The following is a 16088-nucleotide window of genomic DNA, read 5'->3' on the forward strand; positions in this document are numbered from 1 at the left end:
CAGTTTTTCACATACAGGACTGAACAGAGACACCGACCTTGAGAGGGTTCAAAGACTAAAGAGAAGACATGACAACAAAATGTCATAACAGCTGTCTCAGGTGACTGAATTTAGATTACAGTAAACACTGTAAATCCTTTCCCAATGATAAATCAGTCATTTGGATGAATTTATATTGAGTCTGTGCATCAACTTTTAATCTGTCTCATATTTCATGCCACCCTTACTTTCTTAATAAAAATTCACAAAGCCAAACATTTTCCCAATCCAGAATAATTTTCTGCCTAAGTTTAGATTTAGTTCTATGTATTCTTTCTAAACAACTGGAGTAAAAACAAAACCCATGAAATGCATTTTCTATGTGAAATATGCTACACAAAGGCTGTGAAACATCCTAACACAATGTTTTTCATCAGCATCCTTTATGAGACACACTGACTAAGGAAACCATATGGCCACACTTCAGTCGCTACCTACATATGCATTAGTGATGCGCGGGCCGCCTCCTAACCCGCGGGTCCCGCGGGTTACCCGCGGGTCGGGTTGGGGCGGGTCAAAGAATTTTCGCTTCACTGCGGGGCGGGTTGGTGTGGTTTACTATTCTGAAATATCTAGTTCTATCTATTTTATTTTTTGTCAAACTGAAAATAAAGACCTTAATCAGTGTCTACATTTTGTTACTATAATATGTAAGACAAAATATTTATCAGTTATTTAAACACAGGTCACGTTTTATAACGTAATGTCCACGTAGGCGCGTAGTAGGCTACGCAGGCTACGTGCAGAAAGCGCCAAGCAGACAAGCAGCAAAAGATGGAAGAAGTGTTGAATAACATTCGTTCGGGAGTTTACGTCCTTAAAAAGAAGAAAGAGGGTCAAATGGCTAAATCACAGGTTTGGGACAGGTTCAACGAGGTAATCAGTGCAGACAACAACAGCAGCATTGGCTATGTGCTTTATAACACTTAAACGCTTTAAAACACTTTATTTGCCTATTTATGTTTATAGGCTTAACGTTCAAATGAAAATACATTTTGTGTTGCCAGTTTCCAGTGCCAATTTAGGAGACCATATGCACCTTTCTCAGACTAAATAAAAGCATTCGTCAATATCATAACATGTGTTTTAATGGGGCGGGGCGGGTCGGGTCGGGTCGGGTTAAAAAAATAGAAGCGGAGGTGCGGGGCGGGTTGGTGCGGTCCAATTTTTTTAAAAGAGCGGGACCCGCGGGTCGGAAAAAAACCCGACCCGCGCATCACTAATATGCATGCCTTATTATAAAAAAGACAGTTTTTAAGCAATAGGATGCAAACACAAGATAACACGTTCATGAGTGAAAAGAAGAAAAATCTCTAAAAACCTACTTTGCAATGTGGGACACCCGTGACATCAGTGCCTTCTTAACTAGTTGTTGGCGTTCATTAAGTGTCATTTGGCGCCCATATTCCATGCTGGCTTTATAATCATTGCATCCTGCCCTAGGGTTAGTTTTCCTTAAAAGGAGAATAAGGAGAATATGTCTCTGTCTTCACAGAATCACAGAATCATCCCTCTTCACAGCTCAACCCCTTTTGGAAGTGATATTTAGTTTAATTTGTTTTCATTCATGATTTTTAAACAGTATTGTGCGTCAGCAATGAAAGAATTTCTGTTTTCTTGCATCAAAGATTCTGCATGACACTTTACAGCTGGAGCAACAGACTTTATGTTGTTGCATTAAGCCATGTTGTTAGAGGCATGTTTTCCACACGATGAAAGGCTTCACACCACCACAGTTCCACTTACCACCCCGCCGGTTGTAATCCTCTGCTGTACTAATTCCTCCACACACCAGTAAAAAAAAAACAAATCTGGCTGGAATCTCAACCCCATTAGGTGTAGCGTAAATACTGGGTGGCAAAGACTGGATCACTGGCCAAGGACAGTGGCACCACTGGATAAAAATGCAAATACATCGCTGTAGCTTTTGTTATTGCGAAAACATTTGTCCATTGACTGCTTCTATGATCCCTGTTGCTTTCTTTTTGTCACTGCAGGGCCTCAACAGATTTTCCAGGTCACCCCGGCTTCCTCATGTGAGTCCAATGCAAATTCAGCATCCTTACAGTTACTGAGTGTTAATTTTTCTTCATACATGCTTGTAAGTTATGATGAATATACAGTATAAAGGTTTATGTTTAGATCTATCAAATACAGAATAGGCAAAGTCATGACATAATTGGTGTGAAAGGTGCATTTACAACATGGATATCAGTGCCTGGTTTTTAACTGGATGTGCCTGGCCTTTTTGAGGTACCCCCCCTTGTTTTTCTGGGACATACTGTACTTGTGAGTTCTGTGGGAGGGCCTGTGCAAGGTCTTCCCCTACAGGTTGAAACTAATTTAGAACAGCAGTTCAATCCCTGGAGTTAGCTCACTAACTGGGTCAATAGCTCTCCTAATAGGGAACCTTATGAACTACTTTTCTCACCATCACGTACTGCATTCTTATAACATTTTTTTCCCCTTCTGTTATTTAAAGAAAGTTCACGATACTCACTTTGTGTTATTAAAAGTTGGGGTAAATTAGAAATTAATACATTTATCTTGTTTCTTGCTTGAGTGCAATGCTGTATTTCCTCTTTTATCAGGAACCCAGACTCCCCTCTATTGTAGAAACGAAGGGAGACGACCCTGACGACTCCTTCCACCTCTCTCCAGCCACACGCTCCCGTCGTAACCTCCTGCTGCCCAACTTCACAAGCCCTGTTCGTCGCACCTCACTGGGTAACCTGTTAGGAGACGAGCTGCGGCAGTTCAATGCCCTGCGACGTTGCCGTTCCCCAAACCTTAGCCGAGGTTTCCTCGGGCAGTGCCCATCCCCTCAACCACCTTCAAAAAAAGACCACGGCACTCCTGTGTCATGTGCAAATACAGCCTCGACTTCAGCCCAGGGAGAGTTTGGAGCAGAGCAAAAGCCTTCAAAGCTCCTCATCCCAACTGTCACTTGTTTTCCACCTCCAGATCTTAGCCCCAGGTATTGTGAAAGCTGTTGTCCAATTTAAATATCAGAAAACCAGCAGAATGCATGCAAAATGTTAATTGTATAACATTTGTTGTCAGAATCTTGAACTGCACTTATTGAAATATGTTTTTATTATCTTCCTTGAAGTATATTTTTTAGACTTTTGGTTCATGATGTGAGTAAGAAGATGGTGATTTTCTTTCTTCCTTAGTTGTCTTCCAAAGTATGCGCACTTAAAAATCATCCCATTTTGGTTTGGTTCATTAACTGCACCACAGTGCTGTTCTGCCCTTTTCAAACAATATTTTAAAACAGTCTTCTCACTAGTTTGTGTATCTTTCAGATGGTGATTGCAGATACATACAGATCTATATATATATATATATATATATATATATATATATATATATATATATATATATTGTATATCTGAGATTTTCTCATACTGTAACTGCAATGATCTTCTCTATTCATGTCACAGAAACATGTCATGTGCCTTATGTAAATAGGGTGTATTTGCATATTTCAACAGATGTTACTGCATTTCATTACCAGAGCTTGCTACTCTCCAGTCTCAACCATCTGTATTCATAATGTATCCCTAAGTAACCCAGTACGATAAAGATATGGGTAAGGCCTGGTTCAAAGGGCTCAAGTGTCCACCCTCCCCTTCACACTGGGCTCCCCTCTTCAAGTTTAAACCCTCATCGGTCTCTGCCAGCAGCAGGTCCCATGGCACGTTCCTTATCGTCTTAAGGCTCTGATGACAATTGCAAAAGCTCTACTGTTACATTGACCCTTGGTTCTCGTCTCCTCACCCTCTCCTGCCAGGGTTGTAGATGGCATAGAAGACAATGGGCACACATTCCATTTCACTGTGGAACACAGCGGGCCGAACGCCAGCACAGGTGGCAGCTCTCAAGGTAAGTCAAACCGCCTCCAGCTGCGAAGGTCAAATGGGTGCCAGATGGCTGGAGGTAAATTCAAGAGTTCAAACAGTGGATGCCACACAGCAGACCTGCCTCTATGGAACTAGAACAGGGTCATAAGTTTTTTTGTCTTGTATCTCCATATTTGTAACTTGTACCCATGTTTTGTAACATACAAGTATGTATTAATTCTGCAGGTCAGAAAATATAAGTACAATTTAAAAATACAAGTACAAATTTTGACAGGTGCTCAACTGTGAAGTCACATCAGCTCTTAAACTTACTCATGGACTAATTGTTTATGCATGGATGAAATGTGCTCAAAAACAGAACAGTTAAAACTTTTCAGAGATATTGATAAAGTGAATAAAGAACAGTTTTCTTTGTATTTATACAATTCTGGCCTCAGATAATGTGATACTTTTGATAAAACCTACAGAGAATGTTGCATTTATTTATAGCTATAATACACTCCAGAAATGAACACTACAATAGGTTCTGGTCGTTTAAGTTGTGCAGGTTCCCGTGATTAGCATACATTCATCGGTTTACACCAGCATGTTTGGATATTTGGAAAATCTACTGGACATTATTTAGGGCAGCGTTTCTCAATCCAGGTGCCCAGGACCCACTACCTTGCATGTTTTTGATGTAACCTACATTAACATATGAATTAAATGAATGGATCGTTAACCGGCTTGTAAAGAACTTGATGAGAGAGTTTATTAATCTGAATCAGGTGTTGGAGTACGAACACATCTGAGACATGCAGGTGGGTCCTGAAGACCTGGGTTAAGAAACATTTAAACATCTGCTGTCATGATGGATAATAGCTTGACATCATGGCCACTTACCACCTCAAACGTGCAATAACTTTTAATATAAGACTGCTGTGTCATCCATAATCTCTTCTATAAACAGCGCAGCAAACAACACTGCTCATTTCTAACAGCTCATATTATCATTAATAAACATTATGAAGCAAAGGTATTTCACATACTTCTGGAAATTCTCCCAACCTTTGTCTGAAAATTGAAATTTTACAAGCAGAAGGCAATGAATTAAGGCCACGTTTAAGAACCCTTAGTGGAATTAGCTAATAATAGAGACGTGTCTTTACATCTCAGGGGATATAAAAACAACTTTTTTTTGATCCAATTACCAACTCACCTTCAAGCAATCAGGGTCGCGCTGGTCTTAGTCAGAAGGGTTTCAGTGGTGCTTTTCCACACAACATGAAGTTTGGTTGTAGACACAGAAGCTCCGCCCTCCTCCCTCTGTGATTGGCTCAGGAGTAGCGCATCAAATGTGGACACAATTACTTGTACTTGTATCTTTCATTTGTACTTGTAATTTTTAACTTGTCATTGTATTTTTTACTTGTATTTTCTGATTTGTATACTTGTATTTTCCGACTTGCAGAATTAATACGTACTTGTATGTTACATATATGGAGATACAAGTCACAAAAACCTACGACCATATTCTATTTCCATATGCCTCCTTCTTGGGAAATCTGAAAACACAGCAGAATGTAAATGACAGCCAAGTGTCCAGAGTCAAAGAACATGTTAAAGAACAAATAAGGTCATATCAGGGTTTTAACCATCTGAGATTTTACTGATGATCCTTCTCAGATGACTGTCATGTTCAGTTCAATTAACTAATTTACTCAATGTAAGTAAAGGATTAAGCAATGGACATGTCCAGCAACATGTTGCAGAAATACAGAAAACAGCAAGCACACGTTAATATTGTAAAACTAACCCCTGATATTTGGTTGTTGTGGCTCTTGCTTACATTTCTCTGGCTGTTCTAGTTTCCAGATAATTAGGATCTGTCAAAAGTCCTCATGAGCATCTATTTTCACAATTCCAACATACAACAGCAACATAAATTTACAAATGTTAAAGATTAACAGCATAAAGGTAGAGATATACAGTAAAGTTTGTCAAGTTAGCTTTGCATAAACTAAAGTGTCTGTATAGACTTAACAACAACAAAAAGATTTGATAATAATAAAAGAAAATTGCTGATATCAACAAGTTCTCCTTCTCGTTTCTGCAGAGTCCACACAAGCTAACACCACCCTGCTGCTGGAGACAGAGGAAGTCAGGCAAAGCATCAGCCAGCTCAATGTTAAGGTAATGTACAGCTACTTTACCCAGATTTAAAAAATGATACGACTAAACATGATGTAGCTGTGAACGAAATTCCACACATATTTGGATTTGCTTGATATTTCTGTCATCACAACTTCTGTCTGTAAGTTATTTTGCAATGATTGCAGAGGAATATATAGAATTACATCTTTGGCTGTACTAAAATTAAACTTAAAAAAAATGCTAAATTTCCTCAACAAACCCTGATTTAAGACACTGATTTGAGTCTTTATTTCAAGCTTATCATGTTCATATAATCAAAGGACCTGTGTTGCTCATCCACCTTTTTCTTGCAGCATTTTTGATTGTTTGCAGAATGGGACCTTTTGGCACTTACTGTGTGTATTAAAGGTCTCCACTGGTAAAAACACCACATAGACCATGCTCAAATCCACAGAGCTCATCTAGCTTAACCTAAAACATCAATTTGGAGGTTTAAGTTCCATAAACCAAATATTTGTTTGATAAGCTGTCCACTGAAGATGTGATCGTATCTAAGAGAGTTTTATGAGAGAAATGCTTGTGTAAACAGTTAACTGCACCAGGACAGGATTTCTGCTTTGGTCTGGATCAGAAAAGTGGTCCACAAGTGTGAATGCACCCTTCATCTGACTGTAAATATAGTCTAAGCAGGTGAATTAAGATGATTCAGATTGCCTCTTAAGATAATATTATAAGCAAGGCATTTCTATAATTCAGAGCATAGTCTGGGGTGCTGAAAGAAAATAATATATAGTAACAACAATTCAGCTCTGGTTGAGGGCTGATTGGCTCCCTTGCTTCACACCCTTATTTCCAGTTTTCTAACTAACTTCTTTCTTATTTACATCTCAACAGATGTCAATAAACATTTCTTTCATGTAGTCTTTATGGGGTGGAACTGTTTTTCTGGTATTTCAGTGTTGTCCTTGTGATTTTTACCTTCTCACTGCATTGTAAAGTATATTCCAAGTACTTCAGTGTCATAAGCAATATTATGTATTCTTTCCACAGATGGGCATATTAAACCGAGAAGTATCAGAACTTAGCAAGAGTCTGCACCAGATGATGCATCTCCTCCAGACTCACATATCTGTACATTACCACAACACCTCATTTCCTTCCTATCCATATTCAGTCCAAATGGTGCCCAACGCTCCCACAGACCCCAGCTCTGGCATGTCACTCAACCCTGCTTCAACTCTTTGCCATCACAACGATCCAAGGAGCCTCAAAGCCCACAGCCACCAAACTGCACCAGCTACTGGTCATTGGAGTTGCAGTGGAATAAATGAATCCCAAACAGAGAGTCACCAGCCATCTTCATCACCCACCAAGTCTTGTCTGTCACTCTCTGTGAACTCTGTATCTAAGCTAGGCCCATGCCTTGGCAGTGACAGCATGTCCTCACATATGTGGACCAGCCCTTCTCCTCTTGGCATCAGTCCAGGTTATCAGGGTGAGAGTCCTGGTCTAGCACAACATGCAAGACATGAAGACTCCCGGCCTCTCAGTGCAAGTCCAACCAGTATCAGTCAGTCCCAGCCCACTTTGTGCCTGCAGCCTCCCGGTGATACTGATGAATTATCTTGCCTTTTGTCCAGCGCCCCTACAGGTACATCCACACAAAGCCTGTTGGACACATCACCCAGTTCATATTCCCACTTCAACCTTCCACAAACCTCAGATGAGGCTATTTGTGCTCTGATGTCCCCCTTGCCATCTCACACTCTGATCCGGGATACCTCTATCTTCCAAATCAAGGACTCACACCCCTCCATCCATACTATCTCTACCTCTTCACCCACATTACTCTGCCAGCCGACTGTCTCTTCTCTGGATTCAGGATCATCACAGCTGGATGTCCTAGACTCCTGTCTCCCACTAGATGACCCAGCTGCCTTAGAGCACAACAGTTTGGAGTGCCTGCTGGGAAACAGGGACTCCATGGAAAGCAGGGACAGCGAAAGCACGTCATCACGGCGGTCAAGTATTGGTGTTCAGACTCAGAGCACTGAGCAATCGTGGTGTCTGGACCTCACAGATTGAAGTAAATCTGGAATAGAGCAGCCCCGAGCAAGATGCTGAGTTTATTGTTGTGTGACATACAGTGTTTTAAAAACTGGACATTATTGGTGGGTGCTCTTTACCCCGCTCTTGGTTCTTGGGCTCTCACATTTGTCACTTTCTATGCAAAAAGCATGTATTTGTGCATTATCTTGGCTTTACCGAAGTATGTATACAAAAACAGATCCACAAATATTGCTGCAGTATACGTTGTATATTTTTTCCAACATTCTCAGAGCATTTTGCCGTTAATAATACCTGTTACCTCCTTGCATGGTAAAGTTGTTTATTCTTTTTCCTAAGGAAAAGGTTTCCAAATCAATGTGTAAGCATTTTACATGTTGATTGTGTACACAGATACTGTATTTATATGGCAGAAAAGTCAGAGTTGTTGGATATTTTAATATACACGAGAACAAAAATTACACTTCCTTGCATGTTGGAAATGGAGTACATCCACCTCACTGCATAGATTGTTCATTGTATTTAATTTTGTTTCTCAGATCATTATTTTTGTTTTTAGGTATGTTTTAACTGGTGTTAGCTCCACGCTCCACACAGTGCATCATTTATGGTTTAAGTCTGTTCAAAATGTCCTTTTAATGCTTCCAGAGATTTTAATGAATTTCTTATTGTTTAAAAAACATCAACAATAAACATGTCTGCTATTAAATTACCAAATTAATACATATTTAGGTCACAAAGTGGGTCCCATGAAAAATTTAAATCTTGATTCACAAAATAAGAATGCTTCAGTGAAAAACTGAGGATGCTCATACATTATTCAGAGTATTCAGGAATTTTAGTCTTTTTGAATTATTTCCCTTTGGCTGATAATAAATACGTAAAAAGAAGTGTTACTGAGTTCTTTACTGTGTGGTCATGCTTCTTATAATTTCCACATGTCATAACAATGTACAGACCGCATTGGTGTCTTCAGGAGTCACAGCACTGCAGGTTTTAGGTGTATTACTGCTCCAAAACACATGATTCAAATTAATGGTTAATTAAAAGGCTTGTGCAGAACTTGGTTTGGTTTAGTTTATAACTTAAGAATAAGATGGTGAGGAAGTGCATTTAATTTGAATCAGGTGTGTTGAGAGGGAAAACATTTAAAAACCAGCAGGGCTGTAAGTTCTAAAAACCTATTAGAAAACACTGGTATGTGGCTGTTTAGGTGCAATGATTTGCTGAATCAGTCAAAAAGTAATCTTTTTTGAATGGAAAGTTTTGTGTTACTTGCATATAAGTTCACAAACAAATTTTTGTCCTCTGAATATTGAAATTGAGAAATTTCAGAGGACATATTGTCTTCTTCTGGCTGCCTGTTTTCTCGCTCATTTTTTGCTATTGAACCATTAGAAGCTGCTATAAAACAAAAAGAAATTAAAGGAATCCATACAAAAAAAATTTAAAACATAAAATAAGTCTTTATACTGATGATATATTACTTTTCCTCCAGAACTCACTGACATCGCGCTCCCAGACAGTCACACTCACTAACAAATTCTCATCAATATTTGACTATTCTATTATAGAGTTATGCCCATTAACTGTAACTGTACTAAATACTACCATACAGTCTGGGAAAGGGTTAGGGTTAGGTTGTGGACGCAGCTGAACATGAGCGCATCCAGTCGACCTGACGCCCGGGAGTGGAGGGGGGGGGTCAGTTAATCATCGGGGGAGATGTGTCTGTAGTGGTGGTGTATGTGAATGTGGTGTGTGCGTGTGTGCATTAAGTGAGCCTGTGAACTTTCTCCCAGTTCCTTTCTCCAGTCTCTGCCACCTGATGATAGTGGGGCGTCCTTGGGAGCTGATCCAGGAAAAGTCCACCGCCCGAGAGGAGGGTGGGGGGACTGAGCATCCATCAACATAACCTTCCAGGAGCATTTTATAACCACCCATCCAAGGCAAGTACAGGGAGCCGAATTAGATAACAGCATTTGTTTTACTTTCAGGTCAGAGCTGTTTCGTATGCCTTGAGTCTCTCATTAGTCCCACTGGCGACTCTAAATCATCCGAATTTGTGGGTCAATTTCCATCCAGCAGAGTCGACAACTTCTCCAAATTGGTGTCCGCCCCGCGTACGAGCTCCGGAATCGCAACCAGCTTGCCATTCTAAGCTAGAATAGCCTCCAGTTTATGATTTAGCTCCTGCAATGCCAAAGTCTGATTGTTCATAGCTCGACACACACTGGCACAGAAATCCGGCAGCTTGCCAGTGGCCGCCAACATTGTCCGAATTTTGCGATATGCCGGGAAACCGCCCGCTCCAAACAGCAGAAACCCAGAAACTCATGAATCTGAATGTGTATATGTCTTCAGCATCCTCAACAGACAGAATCAACAGGCACATGACTTTCCACACTCTCCAAGAATCCATCACACATCCAGCCGAAAACGTTCCACCTGTTTTCCGGTTCCAATAAATTTGATCGATTGCATTTAGGGACCAGCTGATCAAATCCATTGTTCTAGATTCTAGATTCAGAACAGAAATGCCGAGCGAGTCTCAGAGATGACAGGACAAGTAGCACGGCAGAGTGGGGAGGAGGGAGAGAGAAGAAAAGCATCTGCCTTTGTCGAGGGCTAGAAGTTGGTTTAAGTCACTGGACTCACATATATCCAAATTTCTATGAAAAAAACAAGCCATCAAGCCATCAGGTATCAGTTTAAAAACTTTACAACAGACTAAAGACAGAGCTGGATTGGATCTACCCAACTTTACTCAATATTTCTTAACTAACAAGATGCAATATATCTCCAAATGGCTTAAATCTAGCAGTCTAGATGAAACTTGGTTAGATGTAGAGCAAGCATTGTGTGAGGATCTAGTTATCTAGTTAGCTCGCTGTCCTCTGGTCCGCCAGGGGTGTCTCCCACAGGGCATGGTGGGAGGCTTAAGTGTGATGTGGGTGTGGGAGAGCGAGTGTTTGTGGGAGGCTGTGAGTGAGGGGTTACCGGGTGGATAGATGGGGTAAAAGGTGAGTGGGCTCTTGGGACACTGGGCCCTGCACGCCGGATCCAGTGTCATGTGGCAGCGAGAGGCTCTGGCTGGGGCCATCCTCTGCCACCCTCTGGGTGGGTCTGAGGTCGTCTTGGTGGTAGGGCGCCTTGGGTTCATGCTCTGGGATTTCTGCTGATCGCCAAGGTCACTGGGCTGCCCTAGTCTGTCTTTAGCCTCCATAGAGGCATGGTCGCATTTGCAGAATCACACTCAATTAAGCTTACTCCTCATTCCTCATGCTCTGTATGCTGACACAGTCACTGAGTTGTCCACTGGGTTTATACACTAAGAGCTACCTTTGTTTAGGTTTTTTTTTTGTGTGTATGTGATTCTGGTACTTTGGTTATTGTCATAATACATGTTTGTTTTTTGCTTATTTATTTATTTTTTGTTGTTGTTTTGGTTAGTTTCATGTTTCTTTTTTTAGGAGGTCCTGACGATTGTCAGCTTTGCTTTCTTGTAAAAGCCGTAGGAAATTCTCTGTTGTGTTTCTGTACAGGTGTAGCAGTTTTCTCTGTTTTTTGGCTTTAGTCAGAATTGAACAGTTGCCTTCTATCTATTGTATCTTTGCCCCTCTCTTGTTATTTCAACTTTCTTTTTTACTTCTGTTCACTATTCTCCTATTTTTTTCTGTCCTCTCCGGTCAGGTCCAACAAGATTATGTAAATTTCATGAATCAAAATAAATAAATAAGATTATAATAAATAAAAAAAGATTTATATAAAATAAAAAAAAACAAAAACAAAAAACAGATTATCAAGAGGAGCCTTATAATATCACCCAAAACAAGAAAAAAAATGTTCAGTATAATACAAGCTCGTTCATTAGCTAATGTTACATTCAGTAATGTGATTCAGTTATTTTCAGTAAGGTCACTTTTTTTCTCCTTTTTTCCTTTCTTAATCTCCTCCTTTCTCCACAATTGATAGTTTTTCTTCTAAACAAAAGAAAATCAAACAGAGGAAACAATGGTTTTAAATTTTCCCACAAGATAAGTGTTTCCGACCCAGCATGCAACACAGTATGAGTTATCTTCACATTTTCTATACTTTCATTCACCTCTTTTTTTTTTTCTTTATATAATTTTTTAGTCAATCTAAATATTCAGGAGATAGTATTTCTACATTCCTACAAAAAGAAATTCCCATTCTTTCTCAACAGGTTGGTTCCATTTACTTGGAAATGAGGTGACTTTAATATGTATGTGCTTTACACGTCATCATTCAGGAAACTAGAGCTTACCATAACCGTTTAACCTGTGTTCCTGTCATCAGTATGTGGTCTTGATAAACTTGTACAAGTGAAACCCAGATAGTCAATCTAAAGTTAATGATTAACTGGAGATTTCATATATGGACAGTGTTGCCAGCACGTCTGCAACACAAGTGAGTTATATTATATGATGTTGTGGAAAGTGAAAGTGGCTGTTGGATTTAATGTGTTGTATTGTTATCTTCAACGTCAAGTCTTCATACTTAAATGGCTACCCACAATGACATGCTGCCTGTAGCACGGGTAGCTTTAGGAGGTTGAATGGGCATCCTTCGCATTTTTCATTCAAAGGTGGTTTAACCTCTGATTTTTCCTCTTTTTTTTAGTAAATTGTCCTTGGGAAATATACTAAACCCCACATTGCCTGTGTTCCTCAGTTGTAAGCCAAAACACATCAAAAGAGCCTCCTACTTTAGTTTGTTGATCCTGTGATCTAGTTTCTGAGTCAGCTTGCCTGACTAAAACTCTCCACTCCACACAGTCCTCATTTACAAAGTGCTCACTAACTCCAACAACTCACTGGAGGAATCTCTGCTCCAAGCCCAGCTACTAAAAACAGCTACATGTTGCTTCAGAGCCAGAGCATGAATGTGGATAATATTTCCATGATTTTTGACAGCAAAAAAATTATAGTCTATAATAATAATAATGAGTAAATGTTACGAAATAGTCTGTGCAGCGGCAGATAAAACTAAAATAAATGAAAACAAGCTAAAACAAATCTAGTACAACTTTATGTGATGTGATAAAACTTAGGGGAAACAATAAAAAATTATCTATATGGCACCTCACAACAAAAACAAATTACAGCTATAAAATGTGTAATAAAATGCATAAGACATCACCAAAGGCACTCCCTAAATGAAAGGTTTTAAGAAGGGATTTTTTAGGAATTATTGGGATGTTATGTGGGCGGTATTCCATAATGTGGGGGTTCTAATGGAAAAAGCCTGATCTGCCTTTGTCGCAAACTGTGATCTGGGAATAGTTAGTAGAGCACCACCTGTGGATGCCAGTGGTCAGAGGGGCACATACTAGGTCAGAATGTCTGAGGCGTATTTGGGGATAAAGCCATTTAAGGCTTAAAAAGGTGAGCAGTAAGATTTTAAATTCATTGTGTAACCTAAAAGGAAGCCAATGCAGGAAAACAAGCATGGGAGGGATGTGCTTGTTCTCCAGTGTCCCAATTCTGTGTTTTAAAAAAAGTTATAGGCGATGAACGAAGCCCCGACTGATGCCTTAGTATGGTGATTTGCAGTAGTCAAAGAGAGCAAAGACAAAAACATGCTTTTGGTGAGTCAGCAGTTGCAAAAGTGACCTGATATTAGTGATTACCTTTAGCCGGAAAGAATAACAAAAAACTACATGTTTGACCTGAGCATCAAAACTATTCCATCTAGATGCCCAGCAGCCAGCATGACATTATTTTCAAGATTGCAAAGATTTCATCCTGACACAATAGAAAAGAACTTGATTACGTTTTGTGTTTTTTCCTACAGACTGAATTATCATTACGGCTGTCAACAGTTATCCTACAGTATTTTAACCAGTTTAAGACGTCAAAAGCTGATAAAGTATATAGTCATTCTGCACAAAAGATGAAGCCAAACTTAATCTAAAAATGTTATTCTCAATATAAATAACTTATTGCTTCCTCACCTTCCTACCTGTAAACTTATATTCACATAGTTTTCCATGCTGTGTTATGACAGAAGAATGAATATGCTTACATGGTTAAGAATTTTTTCATGATTTTATGTTGTCCTCCAAAAACCAAAACTCTGAAATGTTGTTTTTAGCAGCAGAAAAATCCTGGGGGACACCAGCAGAGGTATATGACGAAAATAGGAAAGAAAGTAGACAGAGCTGGGAATACAGGAGTGAAACAATAGGGAAAGGAGGCCAGACTGGCCACAACCGCAAGTAGATTGTCTTTTGTCTTTAGAGAGTTGAGTCAGCACTTTCATAGTTGAAAGTGCTGACTCAACTATGATCTGCATTGCAGAGGTGCCCTGCTGATTAATTAATACTGACTTTAGGCAGCACCTACTTGGGCCCATCTGGATCATCTCACTGCACTGGCTTTTACTTTATCTACATTCAGGTTAGGGTAGAAGAGACAGACTAAGACAAAGAAAGTATGTTTGATCTAACTGTGTTTGGTCAATTTACCAGAAGACTGTTTTAAATCAGTGTGTGTGTATTTTAATGTACTGTATTCATTAATGCTCAAGTGTTTGATACACAGTCATTGCAAAAGACTTAACAGGGCATATGGTCAGAATTAAACTCTGCTTCATCATCTTCAGTCCAGACACTTCGGATTTGGATTAAGTGACTGTTCTTTTACCTCAAGGTCTAAATTGTTGATTGTGCAAACAGTGTAGCTGCCTAGTGCACCAGACAGAAAATAAACATTATGCTGAATAATAGAAATATTAATTGTGTACAGAAATTTTGCCATTTTTATAGTTAATTTGTGCTTTATTTTCATCTTCTTCTATTTCTATCATCTTCTATTTTCTTCATTTTCCTTCCCTCTCAAGCTGATGACTGTGGTCAAGTGACCTGTCGCACATAACGGCGTGGTCAAGCCATTCACTTTTTGTGGCCTATTAGAGAGGAAGCAGGATGGGTGCTAAACAGGGACAAAACTGAGTAGACCAAATTGAGTAAGCCATTTAAAAACATTTACTTGCCTCTTTGATTGTGAATTAATGCTAAAAACCATTTCACTGCATGTCTGTGCAAAACTCTCACCTTTCAAACCACAGACCCATTCATCTTTAAACAGTAGCATATTAGATTGAAGGATCACTGCCATTAAAGAAGTTTCAAAATTGTATAAATGTTTCTGAGTATATATATATATATATACTCACATTTATACAATGTTTTTAATGTTTAATTCTGCTGTGAAGTTGGTCAATCCCCATACACTCCCATGTTAAAAAACATGGGAGTGTATGGGGATTGTTTTGGAGTCAGCCCTTAGCAGATGAGGGGTGAACTGCAATTTTTTGCAACGCCTGGATGTCTTTGAATTTTCTTCATTTTAACGACAAAAAAACTGAGGTGTTGTTGCTTGGCCCGAAAGATGTTTCAGCCTGCCTAGACCTGGGCTACTTGGGTCAGTATCTCAGGCCTTTAGTGACCAACCTTGGCATGAAATTGGACTGTGCTCTAAAGTTTGATGCACAGATAAGCCCTGTTGTGAGCACTGTGGCTTTTAACTGGTACCAAAAAACAGGAGCACATCACTCTGGTTTTGAAAGTCTTTACACTTTTACAAGGACCTGAGTACAACAGTTAAATGAGTACAAAACCCCAAAATATGATGTACCAGCAAGCACAAAAAAAATGACTACAGACTATGAGAATGTCCACGGCTGCTGTTTAGCCAGGCCTCACATGCCCCTGTTTTTTTCAATTTCTTTGATCAGAGAAACAGAGCTGCTGATTTCAAGTCAATCATTTATTTTCTACATCACTGCTGTCCTTGACCCAGCTAGTCATTTTATAGTTAATCATAAACAGATTTTTTTTTCAGCTGTGCATTGAGACCATTATAAAAAGAGACTGGCAATCTAACGGAAACACATTTATGATTCAACATTAGAGAAGTCTACAGTAATTAATCAATTACACAAATTGCAAAAACATGA

General features: G+C 39.5%; 1 protein-coding gene across 2 annotated transcripts in view; it reads left to right on the forward strand.

Annotated features, from left to right (window-relative positions):
* The window catches only part of kcnh4b (potassium voltage-gated channel, subfamily H (eag-related), member 4b), a 41730-nt gene extending 32735 nt beyond the window's left edge, over window positions 1–8995 (forward strand). For both annotated transcript variants that reach the window (XM_041974929.1, XM_041974930.1), the window contains exons 12-16: window positions 2037–2075; window positions 2631–3016; window positions 3836–3927; window positions 6001–6077; window positions 7089–8995. In XM_041974929.1, the coding sequence (XP_041830863.1) occupies window positions 2037–2075; window positions 2631–3016; window positions 3836–3927; window positions 6001–6077; window positions 7089–8123 (1629 nt within the window). In that variant the 3' untranslated portion in view covers window positions 8124–8995. The remainder of the gene's footprint in view (window positions 1–2036; window positions 2076–2630; window positions 3017–3835; window positions 3928–6000; window positions 6078–7088) is intronic.
* Window positions 8996–16088: the final 7093 nt, after the last annotated feature.

Source organism: Melanotaenia boesemani, chromosome 21 (genome assembly GCF_017639745.1).
Source record: "Melanotaenia boesemani isolate fMelBoe1 chromosome 21, fMelBoe1.pri, whole genome shotgun sequence".
In the NCBI taxonomy this organism is placed as follows: Eukaryota; Metazoa; Chordata; class Actinopteri; order Atheriniformes; family Melanotaeniidae; genus Melanotaenia; species Melanotaenia boesemani.